Source organism: Fukomys damarensis, unplaced genomic scaffold, assembly GCF_012274545.1.
Source record: "Fukomys damarensis isolate Sample0158 unplaced genomic scaffold, DMR_v1.0_HiC HiC_scaffold_34, whole genome shotgun sequence".
NCBI classification, from domain to species: Eukaryota; Metazoa; Chordata; class Mammalia; order Rodentia; family Bathyergidae; genus Fukomys; species Fukomys damarensis.
Window position 1 is genome coordinate 21,552,872 of NW_022900946.1, and position 17,796 is coordinate 21,570,667.

The following is a 17,796-nucleotide window of genomic DNA, read 5'->3' on the forward strand; positions in this document are numbered from 1 at the left end:
TGCCATTGGTCAGAGGCGGCCGCGCGCACTCGCACGCACTATTTCGGAGGCGGACCCGCGACGCCAGGCGTGTTGTGACGCCGGCCTAGCGCCCGTGCGATCCGTGCGTCTCTCTGGATTGGCGAACCGACAGCCAATAGAGTCAGCGGCCACGCTGTGATAGGCTGCAGCCTTGTTGACGGATGCGTGAGAAGAAAACGCCGCCTAAGCGCTACGTCTCGAATCGCGCGCGAAGTGGGGCAGGGGAATGAGTTAGTATAGGAGCGCTTCTGAGAGGACGAATTAGTGTAGGCAATAGTCACTTTTCCTCGTCGTGGCGCTGGAGTATTTTTGAAACCGTAGTGTTTATAAAGTAGGGTTGGAAAAACAGGATCTTGCCTACGTGCGAGGTCCGCGCCTCTTGTTATTCCGCCTATCGGCTACGTGCATGGTGCTGCATCTGCTTCAGGCACCTCGGCAGTTTTCAGGCCCGCGGCCCGGCCCCAAGGCTCGCGCACGGGCTCCCAGCCGACTGCTCTCTGGAGGTCTCAGAAAAACGCTCAGTTGTGCTCTTTTGTCTGAGGCGACCTGGCGGAGCCTCGCGAGAGACCGGCCACTGGCCCGCGAAGATTTAAAGGGGACAAGGCAAGAGACGCTGGCCCCGGACCAGAACTGTCCTTATCACCCGCTCGGGCCCAAGCGAGAACTCCCACTGCCCTGCCGCTCTCCAGAAAGAGTGGCTCTGTCCGGGCGGGGCTGCGGCCCGGAGGCCCACCGAGCACGGCCGACCACCCTCGGCTCTTTCCGATCCCCGCGCGCTTCGGGCAGCCTCGGCAGCGCTTCGCCACCCTTCGGCTGTTTCCGTTTTTCTCGCGCGGCGTTGTCCGGGCAACGGAGGAGGCGCGGCGACCCAGCGGGGGTGAGTGACCTACAAGGGCTAGGGCTGCAAAACTAGGGGCAGGTTGGGAAGACCGCCGGGTTTGGGACAGGGTGAGGGCGGTGGTAAGCCTCCCGGTCCCCAATCCTGCCTTCCCTCGCGGCCTCGTAGTGACGAAACGGCGCTCTTGGCACGGGCTTGTCACCACTGGGTCGAGTCCCAAGGCCCTGTTTGTCGCGCGGATCCCTCTGGGTGGATGCGGTGGGGTTGGAATTGCAGCGCCATCCACGAGGTTTTGAGGACAAGAAGAAAATAAAACATGCTGTGCTTTCCCAGCAATCTCCAGGTTGCTTATATGATACCCTGGACCAGAGTAGATAACGGTGCACTAGCCGCCCCTCATGGTTTTTCAGTTAGGTCTGCTAAATTCAGCCTGTGACCCTAGGCCTGGCCTAGAGAGTGAGGCTTTGGAGGGTGTTCCCTTAAAGTCCACGATGAAGTCCATCCTTACGTTCCGTGCACTGTCACCGAGGAGTAGCGCTTCTTAAAGCTTCATTACCATGTTTCCTTGGCTAAATGAGTATAAGAAACTTTCCCAAAAGTTAGCGGAGGCCCTTAGGCCCTGAAAATGTTGAGCACCTATACTTGCGGGGAGTCAATGTGTTAGAAAAGTGAAATGTTTTTCCTTTTCCTCAAAGTTAGGCATTTGCCAGTTTTGAATCTTAGATACTGGGAAACTTGTTTTAAGAAAAAGAAGTTTAGGGGGCCGAGAATTTGGCTCAGTGGTTCAGCTGCCTGCCGTGCAAGCACAAGGGCCCGAGTTCAACCCTAGTACCACAAGAAAGAAAAAGAAGTGTAGGGCCGGGAATTTGGCTCAGTGGTTCCGCCGCCTGCCTTGCAAGCGCAAGGACCCGAGTTCGATCCCTGATACCAAAGAAAAAAGAAAAAAAAAGTGTAATTATTTCTGAACGGAGGTCATTAATAGGTTGCCATTAATATCCGTTGTTAGCTATCTGCTTCTTTGGCTATAATTTGGTATCTTTATTATACAGGTAATACAGATGGTAGAAACTGGTTAAGATGCAGGTGAAAGGAATATTGGACAATTATACATTGTGTAAAAATAGATTCATTCAGAGCTGACCTACAGACCACTTCTTACAAGTAACAGAGTATCAAAACTCTGGACAATGTGGCATAATACGGGCTCTCCAGAGGCCAAGACAGGAGAATTGTAAATTAGAGGTCAGTCTGGATTATTTGTCTCAAAAAGAAGAGCAGGGCTGGGATTTAGCTCAGTGGTTCTGCCGCCTCCCTCGCAAATACAAGGCACTGAGTTGGAGCCAGTACCAAAAAAAAAAATCTTTCTATTTTCATAAATATCTATATTTGGAATTCCCATGTCATGTTAGGGTCCATTGTTTTATTTTGTTGTGTATAGGCGAGGTCTTGTTATGTTGTCAAGGCTGAAAGAAGAGCAGGGCTGGGATTTAGCTCAGTGGTTCTGCCGCCTCCCTCGCAAATACAAGGCACTGAGTTGGAGCCAGTACCAAAAAAAAAAATCTTTCTATTTTCATAAATATCTATATTTGGAATTCCCATGTCATGTTAGGGTCCATTGTTTTATTTTGTTGTGTATAGGCGAGGTCTTGTTATGTTGTCAAGGCTGCTCTCAGAACTCTCGAGCTCTTGGAGAAACGAGGTCTTGTTATGTTGTCAAGGCTGCTCTCAGAACTCTCGAGCTCTTGGAACCCCCATCTCGGCCTCCTCAGTATCTGGAATTACAGCTGTGTCACTGTGCCAAGCTTTGAGGCCTATTCTTGTATAGGCACTGTTCTTTGGTGCTGCAATGCTCTGATATCCCCACATTGGGACAAATAATGTGATTAGTCAAAGCAATAACATGGAGCCAGGCATGCACTTAGGAGGCTGAGGCAAGAGGATCACTTGAGCCCAGGACTATAAGACAAACGGGGGAAATGATACCAAGACTCCATCTCAAAACAAACAATTAATGCATATATGGAGGCAAGGGGGTCTAGAAAAGCTCAAGGCAGGAAAGAAAATAAAGATGTCTCATAAGCATTCATAGTTCTTACAAAGTGATATTGGAAATGAAAAACACAGGAAATCAGGTGTAATTTTACTTGCGTCCTAATTCACCACAATCAAACTAGCATATTGCTCATTTTTCAGAGGAAACTTGTTAAATACAAATTTTTCATAGCCCAGAGTTTAGACCAATGGCTGAATGTACCACATTTAAAATAATATTAAAAGGTTTCCATTGCTAGCAGCCTTGGATTTGTTCTCTTGATAGTAATGAAATCACAACTTCAAAAATTATGACTTTAAACCGGTTGTGGTGACATATGCCTGTAGTCCTAGTACTCCCAAAGGCTGAGGCAGGAGGATCAAATTTGGGGTCAGCCTGAACTACAAAACAAGACCCTGTCAAAAAATAAATAAAATATTCTTTTTGTGGGGGCGGGTTTGAGACAGAGACTATGTAATTGAGTCTGATCTGGAACTCACTATGTAGCCCAGGATGGTCTTGAACTCACAGCGATTCTCCTGCCTCAGCCTGCCGAGTGCTGGGATTACAGTCGTGTGCCAACACGCCTGGCTAAAAAATAAATAAAATAAATTTTAAATTTGTGGCTTTCTTTAATATTCAGGGCAAATATTCCAAGGCAAAAGGGCCACATTTGAACTGTGACCATTTACTAGTATCTTTGTGGCTTTAGCTTCTCATTAAAGAGCATTTCCTTCTATAGAGGGAAATAGCCTTCCTACTGGCCTCTCATACAACTATTGATTGGTAAAAGCAAGCAGCATAATCTACTTCCTACTCACTTGATAGGACTTTACAGGCATTTAATTTTTTGAACAGTTCTTATTATGATTAAATGTGCATAATGTAGAGCCAGGAATGGTGGTGCATGCCTGTAATCCCAGCATTCGGGAGGCTGAGATAGGAGGATCTCTGGGAATTTAGGGCCAGCCTAGACAAAGCAAAAGAAAAAATAAATATGAAATAATGGTTGCTATTTCAGGCTGAGAGTCTAGCTCACTGGTTTGCTCACTCATTTGCCCAGTTTCCCAGCGTTGGGTCCCCAACACTGAAGAGGGAAATGATTTTAACCATTTGAAAGTTTGTCATTTTAACCATCTTCACCTATACCGTACAGTTCGGTGGCATTAAGTACATTCGTAGCCCATGCTGCTGTCAGCATGTTCATCTCCAGAACTTTCTCATCTCAAATTCTAGATCCATCTTCCCTCTCCTCAGTTCTTGGCAGCCAGCGTGCTACTTTCTGTCTGTGATTTTGACTATGCTGAATGCCTTTTATGAGAGAATCATACAGTGTTTGTCCTTTGTTGTCAGAAGTGCATCACGTGGTATGATGTGTTCAAGGTATCCTTTCAGCATGTGCCTTCCTTTTTGTGGTTGAGTAATATTCCTTGGTGTGGGATAGATTACATTGTGCTTAGCTATTCTGTGGAAGCACATTTAGTTTGTTTCTACTTCTTAGATATTGTAAATAATGCTGTCTGAAAATGAGGGTGTATATGTGTATATATAATTTAAGTCCCTGCTTTCAGTTGAGTATATATGGCATTGTTGGATCATATGGTAATTGTTTCTGATGTTTTGAGGAACTCGCAGAGTGTTTTCCACAGCAGTTTCACCATTTTCCACTCCTACCAGCAGTGCACAAGGATCTCAGTTTATCTACATCCTCACCAATACTGTTTTTTGAGTTTTGTTTTGCTGATAGTAGCTGTTGTAATGGGTGTGAGATTGAATAATTTTAAATGATGACAGACCAGCCCACAGACTTTCTCTTCTTTGCCAGTTAGCTTCCACTAACAGACTTGAGTGTGAAAAGATGGCAGTAGTCAATTGCTATTTCATTCACCACCCTACCCTCCTGAAAGGTTTGATATGTGTATCCTTTCCAGGACTGAAAGGAAGAAGAGATTAAGTTAATTAATTAAGTTCTTATAACACATGTTCATCTTATCCATAAGTACAGTGGCTTTGTGTTCTCAATTCTAAATGAGGGAATCTTGTTGTACTGTACCACCTGGAAGCCAGATCTTATTCTTGAATTGTATTACTTTTATTTTTTTAATTGACTACTAGTCTTTACTATGCATATATTCTCTTGTGGGGCAGTTTGCTTTTACTTTGTTAGAAATTTTGCTTAAAAAGCAACTACAGAAATAAAAATTGTCTTTATGGTAACTAGAATAAAAATCACAATTGTGTGTGTAGTCTGGCCTTTAAAAGAGCTAGCTTGCTTATTTTCGTTCTCTCTCTTTTTTTTTTTTTTTTTCATGAGAGTGGGCTTTATTCTTTCCCATCAGGCCCTGGATTCCAGGTCTGTTTCTTTTCTTCTAATTTTATATATGTTTTTCCCATTAGAAAGCTCTTGCAATAATGTTGCCAGCTGTTAGTCCACAGGAGCATTTTTATGTTACCAATTATCTTATGGTTATAGGTTGGTTACCCTTTAATAATTCTGTATGCAGTTGTTCTCAGTTGATTTTTTTTTTTTTCTCTTGCAGGTTTCAGCCCTGAGCGGGGCTGTGTTTCATCATGGCTCTCTATTTTGACCACCAAATCAAAGCCCCAAATTCTGTTGGGTCACCCTTCCATGTCAGTTGGCACACTGTTCACCCATTCCTGGCAGTTGCCTCCATGAGCACAGCCTCAGGAGGCAGTGTGGATATCTATCTGGAACAAGTGAGTACTAGAAGCAATGATTCTGACTCTGCTAGTTTCTGGCTTTTGGTTTTCTTTTGTTCTTGGAACAGGGATCAGATTAGCTCTACTCTGGCTTTTTCCTTATCAATTCTCACTGTGTCCAGATTTCCAATATTATAAAAACCCTAGTAAGTGTCCAGTTCTTTTACCCCTGCCATTAAGACTTGGAGACATATTTAGGAATGCTTAAGGCATGTTTCACAATCAGTTCGTGTCAATGGGCCCTTGTGTCATTTGTGGATCCTGACCCCTTATCCTATTGCCTCCTCCTTCGACTCTTCAGACTGACCGTTTGAACTGTAGTAATTTCCTGTAGCTACTGTAACAAGTTGCCGCAGATTGAATGACTTAAACAGTAGGAATTCATTCTCTTACAGCCAGATGTGTACAATCAAATTAGGGCAGAAACAGTCTCTCTGAAATCTGTCACATGCCCTTGTCTTAGCTTCTTTTCTGGTAAGCAATCCTTGGTGCTCCTTGGCTTGTAGACATATCTGTCCAGTTTCTCCTTCTGATGTGTCACATAGCCTTCTTGTCTATGTGTCTTGTCTCTTCTTTTCTTCTCATTTTCTCCTCTTTCTCCCTCTGCCTCTCCTTCTCCCTCTCCCCTTTCCCTTCTGCCCTCTCTTTTTTCAGAACTAGAGATCAAACCCAGGTCCTCACTTTTGTGCTGAGCAAGCACTCTTACCACTGAAATTCCTCAGCTCCTCTTCTGCTCTTTTTAAAAGGACTTGTTATTTGTTAATGCCCATCCAGTGACCTCATCTCAGCTTACTGTCACCTGCAAAGATCCTGTTTCCAAAAAAGGTCACATCACAGGTACCAGGGATTAGGACTTTTAATATATCTTTTGTTTGTTTATTTGTTTGTTTGGTTTTTTCGGTACATGGGATGGAACTCAGGACCTTCCACTTGCGAGGCAGGCAGTGAAACCACTGAGCTAAATCCCCAACCTTAATATATCTTTTTAGATTACTCATTTAAACCTATAGAAACACTTTGTCCATGCTTCTCAAACTTCCAGAACTCCCACCGCCACCATCATTGTACAGCACACCTCATGCTTCACAGAGAAAAGTGAATTCCCTCTCTCACTCACTCCTCCATGCTCTGGAGTCTTCCTGTTGTCACTTTAACTGTGTCTAAGCAGTTGTAGTCATCAACGACTTATGTGTACCAATTTAAGTGTCTTAGGGTAGTCATCCACACAGCTCCACATTCCTGATAGTCCTTTGGGAAACAGGCCAGCGAGTGTGGGAATTTTCCTGGCTTTTCATCCTTTTCCAAACTCTGGCGTTCCTCAGAGCTTGTTACAGCCTCCTCTTTCTCTTTACTCTTGTGATCTTTTCTCCCCATTGGGTGTCAATAGATGACTTGCAAACATATAGCTCCTGCCCAGAAGGCCTCCCTGACACACAAATGCGGAATACAGCTGCTTTCTTGCATCCCTTGGGTATTTCAAAGAGATCTCACACTCCACAATTCTAAAACTTATCTGAAATTGTCCCCCATCCTTCTCTTCCCTCATATCTACCTGCAAAGGTTACCTGTGCGCATTTGTGGTCTCTGATACCCAGAACACAGACTTGGGAATAGCTTGCCACACACTTCCTACTCCACTGCCTTGTCATCATCTATTACCAGATTCTCCCATCTATTACCAGAATGTTTTAACTCTGGATTCTCCGGCAAATCTGCCACTTCTTGCTCCACTGGCTCTTATCCATGCTCCTACCCACTCCTTCCCGACAGTAGCTTTCCTGCCGAAGCAACTGAGTCTTGATAGGCCTCCTCCATTGCCTGCCCCCCATAAGAACCAGCACCATGTTTAAGAATCAGAGCCACCACTCCCTGCTCCCACCTCCCTTCCCTGCATTGTTCCTTAGGTAAACATGGAAATCATCCCCCTACCCAAGTCTGCCTCAACCCAAATCTCACTCCATGCTCCCTCCTTGCCGCAGGCACCCCAAGGCTTAGAAAGGTATTCTAAAGCCCTCTAGCACTGCATGTGCTATGCTTTCTGCACCAAAGAATCTCCCTTGTCCTTTTTTTTTTTTTAATGAATGTAAACATATTAATACCTCAGACAACAGTGGTTCAGTGGCCCATTTCTCAGGAAATATACACATGCCTACTCCGGTCATCCTTTCTGTAGGCATCTCAAAGTCTGTCAAGCTGTTCTGTAGCCTTCTAGCACCCCGGCACCAAATATGTATTGCAATTTCTTTAAAAGAATAAATACAAGGGCCATGGATTTAGCTCAATGGCACCACACCTGCCTCACAAGTGCAAGGTTCCCAGTACCAAAACAAAAAGAATAAAGGAATAAATATGAATCTTAAAATTATTACAACAATTTTAGAGAAAATTTAGAAAACTTCAAGTAAAGCTGGATGTGGTGGCCCACACCTGTAATCCCAGCACTCGAGAGGCTGAGGCAGGAGGATCGCTGTGAGTTGGAGACCAGCCGGGGCTGCATAGTGAGTTCCAGGTCAGTCTCAACTACATAGTGAGACCCTGTCTCAAAAAAACCAAAAAAAAAAAAAAAAAAAAAAAATTTAGAAAACCTAAAGCATACCTTTGCAAAATAAGTCAGTGAAGTATATCTGAAAACATACATATTTATGCTAAAAACCTGCTTTCTTAGAAAATTCTAGAAAATGCAAGAACATACAAACACATGGTCTGTTGGTTGTCAGAGTGATAGTATCACATGTCACATAAGCCTTTGAAAACTCTAGTACACTTTCATCAAGAATGAGCAAGAGGCCAGGCGTGGTGGCACACAGCTGTAATGTAATCCCAGCACTCCGGAGGCTGAGGCAGGAGGATCGCTGTGAGTTTGAGACCAACCTGGGCTCCATAGTGAGTTCCAGGTCAGTCTCAACTACGTAGTGAGGCCCTGTCTCAAAAAAAGAATGAGCAAGAGGGACCAGGGATTTGGCTCAGTGGTTCTGCCACCTGCCTCACAAGTGCAAGGATCTGAGTTCAATCTCCGGTACACCCCACCCCCCAAAAGAGAGTGAACATGGTAAATAACTCTCTACTATAACTCTTTATTTTCATCCCCAAAATAACTTTGGCCTTTCAGGTACCTAAAAGGGTTCAGAGTCCTGACCCTCACTTTGAGAACCTTGAGGCAACAAACTGGCCACTGGCCTGCTGCCTGTTTTTATAAATAAGGCTTTATTGGAATTCAGCCTCACCCAATGAAATGCTTGCTAGTTGTAAAGCAGCAACTGTGACTTTGAGGCTGTACTCCAGTTGATCAGTGTCCTTGAGTGTTGGTTACCTTCTGTTGGGATAGTGTGGCTAACAGAAAGGTTAGTGTGTTTCTATGAAAACTGAAGAGCTGCTTTAGTAAACAGTTCTTTAGTTCTTCTATCTGAAGTCAATTGCATGTATTAAGCCAAAATTCTTAAAGTAGCTACCACCATCTGTAATACAGTATTTTTCCTCTTGTCTGAGGTAGGGTGAGCATGTACCTGAAACACATATTGAAAGGTCCTTTCGAGTCACTTCTCTGTGTTGGCATCCGACGCGGCTTCTACTTGCTGTTGGCTGGGAGACTGGGGAAGTGACCGTGTTCAACAAGCAGGACAAGGAGCAGCACACCATGCCCCCGACACACATCACTGATATCACCATCCTCACTTGGAGCACCAGTGGGAGCTGCCTGGTGTCAGGGGACAGGGTAAGTGCACAGTCTCTGCATCCCCTGCTATGCTCTAACAAATACATGTGGCAAAGGATGCTAGAGCCAAATTATTTGAAATGTGTGTTTCCCAAATTCAACTGATCTGCTCTGGTTTAACTGTAGGTTTGGTTTTGTTTCTCAGGCAAAGATTGAAATTTTTATTCTAAGATCCCGTTCTAGGGCAAAAGTATATCTGTAATTTTTTTTTAGTGGGGTACTGGGGTTTGAACTCGGTACCTTGCACTTGCGAGGCAGGCAGCAGAACCACTGAGCTAAATCCCCAGCCTCATATCTGTAATTTTTAAGATGAACTTTCCTAGGAAATTGCATTTGGAGGTAGGGTGAATGCCTCAGATACTGTTGCTTTTATGATACCCCAGAGTCACCTACTTCCTTTAATACATTCCTTTGTCACCCAGGAGTCCCTATCTTTTTGTCTGTTTAAGGGCTTCTTAACTAGGGACCATTTGACAGTGTGCAAAGGAATTTTTTTGTCACAAGTTAAGGAGAGCATTCTACTGGCATCTTATGTGTAGTAGGGCCAGGGACACTGAGAATTGAAAAGATATAAAAGACATTCACAGTGAAAAGACTATACAGATTGTCCCCTGTTCCCTACCCACTAACCCCCATCTCCTCCAATGTACATGGCTTTTAGGTTGTCTTAGTTTCTTCAGACACCCAGGCCTACACTTTTCAAGAGCAGTTGAAGTAGCACAAGGAATAGCTACGTGCCTGCCATACAGATCCACAGTTGTTAACACTGTGACACATTTGTTCTGTCTGTATGCACGCTTTCCTGTCTGCTTGTGAGTTCATCACAGGCATAATACTTTGCTTCTAGATACAGACATTCCTCATTTAATGACTGAGTTCTGTTCCTGGAACTAGGTTGTAAAATGAATAGGTCGTTAAATGAGGAATTGTGTATAATGTGTCCATTACGATATTCAGAACAAAGAAATGACTAAAGAAAACTTCAACTGGTTGACTTTATTTTCATTTGCATAACTCTTGCCTGCAGGTACTGTAATGTATAACAACATAAAACTACAGTACTGTACAGTACAGTCTGCAAAAAATACAGGATTATACTATATAAACAAGGTATACTGTACAAAAAAAAGCATTGAGTTTCTATAAACAAGATGTACAGAACTGTATAAAAAAGACAAGTCATAAATGCAAGCCGTTGATCCTAACAGTGCCTCGGTAGTAAGTCTGAACACCCAAATAGGTATGTTGTTAAATGAGAAATAGCTGTACTTAGGCAGTGATCACTGGAAAACTAGTGCATTCTTCTACATAACCACAATATACCAAGAAAATTAAACATTGATATAGCACAATTACCCCCATGCTGTTCATATTAAAATTTCTCTAAGAATGTTCTTTATGGCTGTTTTCTCCCCCATGATATAATGCATTTGTCATTTTTCTTTAGTTTCTTTTAGTGAAGACTTTGTCTGAAGTCTTTTCTTTCCCTTCCATTATTTTGTCTTTCATGACATTGATATTTTAAGGAGTCCAGACTAGTTGTTTTGCAGAATGTTTCTCGACTTGGATGTCTTTGATCTTCTCATGATTACTTTCAAATTAAACATTTTGGGCAAGAATATAACATAGAAAATTGTGTAATCAGCTTTGTCACAGTGAGAAATTCACCTGACATAAACAGCTTAAAAGGAGGAAAGGTTTTATTTTGACGCACGATTTCAGAGGTTTCAGTCTACAGTTGTGTGGCCATGTCACTTTGGGCCTGTGGTCGCCCATTACATCATATGGTGCAATAGGTTTGTTCACCACATCGCAGCTGGGAAGAAAAAAAGAGATAGGAGCTAGGATCATAATTTTCCCTTCAAGAGCATACCCCCCAGTGACCTAACTTCTTTCTCATAGGACCTACCTTTAAGGGTTCCACCTCCTCCTGATAGTACAAACCCCAAGCCTTTAGTACTTGGGCCTTTGGGGGACATTTCAGATCTAAGCTATCGCAAGAATAGCTGGGGATTTAGCTCAGTGATTCCACCACCTTCCTTGCAAGAATAATGTGTCTTCCTATTTGCCTTATTTTAAAACATAACATACTGTACACATTGTTTATGTTTCTGGTTTCTTTCCTTTTATTTGTATTCTGGAGATCTTTCCACATTGATAACAAACTTCCCTTTCAATTGGTTTTTCATTGCATGAATCCATTATAATTTATTTAACTAGTCCATGTTGATAAACACTTTAGTAGTTTCCAGTCTTTTGCTAAATGGACAACGGCATACATATGGTGCCAACGGGCCCCAGTACACATTCCTACATGGTGTGATGGATGTTGCCAAGTCACAGTCTATGAGCTGGTAACAACTCACTGTGACACTTACCAAGTATTTCCCCATCCCATGCAGGGAACATCCAGACATGAGAGCTTAGCTTAGAAACATAGTATCTCAATAGTACTAGAATTAGTTTCTCTTACTGTTGATGAGTTTCATCTTCAAGAGCTATCTGTTTTCCTTTTCTGTTCATATCATTAGCCCATTTTTCTCTCAAGTTGTTCTTTTTTTCCTGGATGATTTTTTTCTTCTGTTTTGCTGTTTAATTCCCACCTGCTGACATTGGCCTACCTCCAGCTTGCCACTTCTCTGGTGGTCTTTCCTACCTCCCTGCTATAGAACAGTTGCCAATCACCCACTGGAATAGAGTAATTCAAGACCCTTGCACTCAGTCGTCCTCATTTTGACAGTATTCTGAAACAACTGGCTAAACAGAGTATTCAGGCATAAAATGAAAGCCAGGTATGAGCTGACGAGTCCTGTGAGTCAGAATACTTAAGAACAGAAATTCCCGATCCTTCTGAGAAAATCTAACATTATGCTGGAACTAATTTAATAATAAGCCCAGGCAGGAAGATACTAAGTACACTGAGTGAACAGACATCCCTCCCCAGGCTTGGTGCCAGAGGCTTCTTCCAAGTACCCCCTGTGCACCAGCCAGCAATGCCCAGAAAGGTAGACCATCTCTGGAAAGAAACACCAGGCATCCCACTACCATGTTTCCCCTGAAAATAAGACCTAGCCAGAAAATAATCAACCTTGACAACTAGAGATCAAAAATGCCAGGCCCAGTCATCCTATCCTTACCTTACCTGCCTTGCAGAGTGGCCACCAAGCAGAAGAGTAATGATGACAGGTAAGGCAAGGATGGGCTGACTACAGCCAATATATTTTTTAACTTAAAAATAATTATTAGTACATATTTGCATTACATGCAGTTTATAATCAACTTAGGGAATGGATACATGTACATACTACAGCTTGTTTCTTTTTTTAATTCCCTTTCCCTCCTCTCCCCCTCCCTCCCTCCTCTAATTCCCTATTCTCATTTTTATTCTTGTTGATATTATTTAGCTTAGCTCATATTATGTTATACAATGTTTACATTTTTTGAGGTTATTAGGTTCCTGTACATGGCATATCTTTATTCTGCTTATTTTCCCTCCCTGTGCTCCTTACCGCTTACACTTACTCCCTTAGAGCCAGCATTTTGATCTCTAGTTTTGAAGGCTGATTATTTTCCTGCTAGGTCTTATTTTTGGGGGAAGGAGGTAATTGTCCATTAGAAGCCCCACCAATAGAGAACAGGGGAAAACTTTACATAGGCCATTGGTTTCCTTCAGGTATCTCTCATGCAGTCCAGCATGAGGGTCAAGTAGACCTGTTCCCCAACACATAGCAAATCAGTCTTTAACAAAGCTTTATTAGGATACCCAGCATTTAAATGCTTACCAAGAACCTCGCTGCATAGCATCCTTAGTGCTTCACAAACAAAGCTAATTTCACCTTTGGAGGTAGGTTTTCTTTATGGTGTCATTACACAGAATTATATCGCATGAAATAACTTAGAAAGAATAACAGATAGTGAAAAGATATCCCTGATCACAAGGATTACCCCCTAGGAGTAGTGACCGCTGCAAAGAATGAAGACATGGAGAAAACATCTAGGCGTGGACTCTGGTGTTCAGTGTTTAAGATTGGGGACAAGGAGTAGGAAGGTGTAGCAAAAGAGGCAGAGGCCTCTCCTACTTAGTTTCTAAGTCATGCACTTCAAGTTCACATTTGTAGCTCGTTAAGTAGAAATCTGAGGAGGTGAACATTTGGCTTATTGCTTCCCCTCCCTGTGAGACAGTGATGGTGTAACTCCTGATCCCAGTGGACTGCTTCTGTCTTCCTGTCAGACAATGGCTACCTGTCTGTCTGCCTGAGCGGAAATCATTGCTTTTGGGGTACAGTTGCTCTAAACATTTGTATCCAACAACTTCTTTGCTAAAGCATCATCTCAGAAACGTGGATGTGATATTTGTCTGGTTATGTTTAAGAACCTGGTGGGCCTGTGAGAAACTTGCTGTGCTAATAAGAAAACTCTCTAAAGTTAGGGCTGGGGATTTGGCTCAGTGGTTCCACTCCCTGCCTCACAAGCACAAGCGCCCAAGTTCAATCCCCGGTACCAAAACAAATCTCTAAAGTTAATTAATGGAAAAAAATTGCATGAAAGGCAAACACACAAGCATCTCAAAGGATGCTGCATGAGAAGTACTGTGAAGATACCTAAGCACGCTCATAGTGCTTGGGTCTAGAAAGGAGGCTAGGTAGAGGGGAAGAGGATATTCTTTGTTTTTTATCCTGGGGGGTGTGTGTGTGTGTGTGTGTGTGTGTGTGTGTGTGTGTGTGTCTTTCTTTCTCAGTATGCAAGCATTATATTTTTATCTTTTTTAAAAAAGACTAAACACGGGGCCGGGGATTTAACTCAGTGGTATCACACCTGCCTTACAAGCACAAGGTTCTGAGTTTGATCCCTGGTAACAAAAATTTTTTTTTAATTTTTTAAATGTAGCTGGGCATGGTAGCTCACACCTGTAATCCCAGCATTCGGGAGGCCGAGGCAGGAGGATCGCTGTGAATTCGAGACCAGCCTGGGCTACATAGTGAGTTCCAGGTCAGTCTCAACTACATAGTGAGACCCTGTCTCAAAAACCAAACAAAACAAAAAAAATTTTTTTAATGTAAAAACAAAAGACTAAACACAAATCAGTGGTGGGTCGGGGTGCCTTGTCTGCCTCACAAGCATAAGGTCCTGAATTCAATCCCCAGGTACCGCCAAAAAAACTCTGTGGCATTTGTCTTTTTGTCTTCACAAAGCTGGCAATCAAGAAGTTAGATTTAGATGTATTATTCATATCATATGTGTACTCATATATTACACAGTATTTTAGATCGTGGAGGTTCATTGTATAAGTTACATTCATTCATTCCTTTATTTATATTTTGGTACCAGGAATCAGGCTCTCGTCCTTGCACTTGCAAGGCAGGTGGCAGAACTACTGAGCTAAATCCCCGGTCCTGTATAAGTTACTTTTAAAGCTGACATGATTTGAAAATCTTATTTGTCTCTGATAAAAGCAATGTCATCCAGCATTTGGAGGTGTTAGAGCCAATGCTAACTGAATGGAGGGGGAAGAAGAGTTCCCACCCACATGCTGAAATGTCTACTTCCTTGATACAGTAACCATCCTTTGGGGAACACTTGGGCATCAAATCAGAGGGATTCAGATTAAAGTATTGTTACTGAGTTTGATCCCCCATACAAAAAAAAAAAAAAAATACTGCTATTCAGCTGTCCTTGAATGGCATCCCCATTCATGAAGCCCTCCTCAACCATCTTGCGGAATCTTGCTCTTGAACCTTCTCTAATGTTTACTTATGCCATTGATCTGAGACTTTAATCACTTTAAAGTTGAATTTAGAGTACATCTAGCACCCAGATCTTATTTTCTACTACCATTCTTTTCTTTCTTTTTTTTTTTTTTTTCCCAGTACCAGGGATCGAACTCATGATCTTACACTTGCGAAGCAGCCATGCCACCACTGATCTAAATCCCTGGTCCCTCTTATGCCATTCTTTAGCAAAAGGAACTGGAGCTCCTGGAGAAATGGCTCATTCTAGGGCTGAACTAGGAAAATGAGCCCAGAGAAAGAGTTCCAAAGAATTAGGAGGCATTCACAAAGCCCTCTACAATAGGCACACATCGAAAGGACATGGGCCTCCTGAAAAAGTTCCTAGGGTCAAAGCTAAAACCATCTGAGCAACAAAAGAAAACAGCATTGTGTTATAACCCAAAATAGGAAATAAATATCCCTGTGTCCATAGTGTTATAATATATGATTGAATAAATAAATAAATGGTAAAAAATTTTAAAAGACAAATCCCTCATGTTGAAGCAGCCACATGGTTTATGTAGATGTTCCACCCTTGAGATAGGATGTGAGTCCATAGCCCTTAAGTGAGTATTATCCATAGTGGCTTCTTTCAAAGGCTTACAGCACAGAAAAGGAAGGAAGAGGCACTTTATAGTGGACAAACACCACCTTATTCCAGATGATCAAGGTCACCATCCACAGTGATGAGCCATGTTGATTATATGGACCCTTGTTAGGATATAGAGTTCTGTGGGCTCCTCCCAAAATCCCATAACCCCAGTCTAATTATGGGCAAACCATCAAACAAATCCAAGTGGAGGAAAATCCTATACTATATCTGAGCAGCACCTGCAAACTGTCACGGTTATCAGCCATCAGAGAAAGTAAGAAACTGTTGCTACCCAGAAGAGGCTAGGAAATGTGACACCTAAATGTCATGTGGGATCCTGGATGAGTCTGTGGGATAGGAAAAGGATACGAGGAGAAACTGAGGTAATTGAAATGAAGTAGAGAATTTAGGTAATAGTAATATAACAGTATTAGGGGTGTGTGTGTGTGTGTGTGTGTGTGTGTGTGTGGTACTAGGGATCGAACTTGGGCCCTTGTACTTGCAAGGCAGGTAGCAGAACCACGGAGCCAAATCCCTGGCCCAACAGTATTAGTTTTTTAACTGTAAGAAATGTGTCATATTGACAGTGCTGACAGGGAAGACTGTCAGATGCGGGCATTCTGCACTACCTTCATTATCTTTCTGTGAATCTGAATCTGTTCCAGGGAAGTTTGTTTTGATGACTGAATATATGACAGTTACTTCCTCTAGGGAAGGAGTGAGGAGGGGGAGAAAGTTCAGAGAAAAGTTCCTCGTTCTTTGAATACTGTTGAATAGTTTGGTATTCTGTGGGTGCGAGTGTGGCAGTTCAGGGTAGTTTGGCATTTTCGGGGTGCAAGTGTGGTAGTTCAGTGATTCTCTTGGGGAAGGAATCAGCCTCTGTCCTACTACAGTTTACCTGCCATTCATTCTATAAGAAAGTGTTTTCTGCACACTCTTGGCCTCTTGCAGCTCGGTGTCCTGCTCCTGTGGAAGTTGGACCAGCGGGGTCGGGTGCTGGGGACACCCCTGCTGAAGCATGAATATGGAAAGCACCTCACTCATTGCATCTTCCAGCTCCCCCCTCCTGGCCAGTAAGTGTGAGGCTCCCCAGGGCCAGGGCGGGTTGTGTGGCTCCTTCCAGGAATCCCGACTCTGTCGCCTTTACTTTGTCAGGGACCTGGTTCAATTGGCAAGGGCAGCAGTCAGTGGTGATGAGAAGGCACTGGACATGTTTAACTGGAAGAAAAGCAGCTTTGGAAGTTTCCTGAAGATGGGGACTCAAGAGGGGTTGTCATTCTTCGTCACTCTCATGGATGGTGAGGGACTTGGGTTGGGATTTTAGGAGCCACATCATTTCAGGGAGGTCTGGCAGATTTTAAACTGATGGTTAGTGCTTCTGTATAAAATAAGGACAGGCTGGGCACACCTGTCTCATGTGCAATGTTGTGCCAGCTGGTTTTCTATAGCTATTTTCCAGTGCTCAGCATGCTGTGTATGGCTGTGGCAGAGACCTGGTGAGCCAAATTTCTGTTTAAAGGCTTTTTATGCGTAAGCACCCTACCCCCCACATCAACCCAGCTACTAGAGACCAAATCTAGGGCCTTTGCCCTGAACTGTATCCCTAGTCCTTTTTAAAATTTTACTTTCTTGAGATAAGGTCTCTCTAAGTTACCCAGGTGAGACTGGAACTTAAAATCCTTCTACCTACCTCAGCCTCCTAGAGTGTTGGGGTTACAGGCACACACCACTACACCCAATATGAATAAGCAATTCTACACTGACTGTGTAGCACCCAAGACAGTGGAGATGGTTTGGGAAAGTTTGGTTTTGTTTTATTTTGTTTTTCCTTGTGTGCTGGAGAATGAAACCAGGGAGGGCCTTGCACAGACTAGGCAAGTGCTCAACCATTGAGCTACATTCCCAGTTAGGGAAAGATTCTTTTGTGGTAACCCTATTATTCAGTCTACATAATTATCAGCACTTAGTGTGCTAAACACTCGCTAGGATATGGAAAAAAAGCATGAGCAGTAAGGAGGGGTATGTTTCACTTCCAGCCAGCCAGCAGCTAATACTCATAAGTAGTTGACAATAAGCACTATCTGTTGATTTTTTTTTTTTTTTTTTTTTTAA

The 17,796-nt window shown here is 43.0% G+C and overlaps 1 protein-coding gene across 3 annotated transcripts in view; it reads left to right on the top strand.

Annotated features, from left to right (window-relative positions):
- The first annotated feature begins 821 nt into the window (after positions 1-821).
- The window catches only part of Ift140 (intraflagellar transport 140), an 89,275-nt gene continuing 72,300 nt past the window's right edge, over positions 822-17,796 (top strand). For all 3 annotated transcript variants that reach the window (XM_010620510.2, XM_010620512.2, XM_010620511.2), the window contains exons 1-5: positions 822-898; positions 5,432-5,609; positions 9,103-9,324; positions 16,636-16,757; positions 16,840-16,982. In XM_010620510.2, the coding sequence (XP_010618812.1) occupies positions 5,463-5,609; positions 9,103-9,324; positions 16,636-16,757; positions 16,840-16,982 (634 nt within the window). In that variant the 5' untranslated portion in view covers positions 822-898; positions 5,432-5,462. The remainder of the gene's footprint in view (positions 899-5,431; positions 5,610-9,102; positions 9,325-16,635; positions 16,758-16,839; positions 16,983-17,796) is intronic.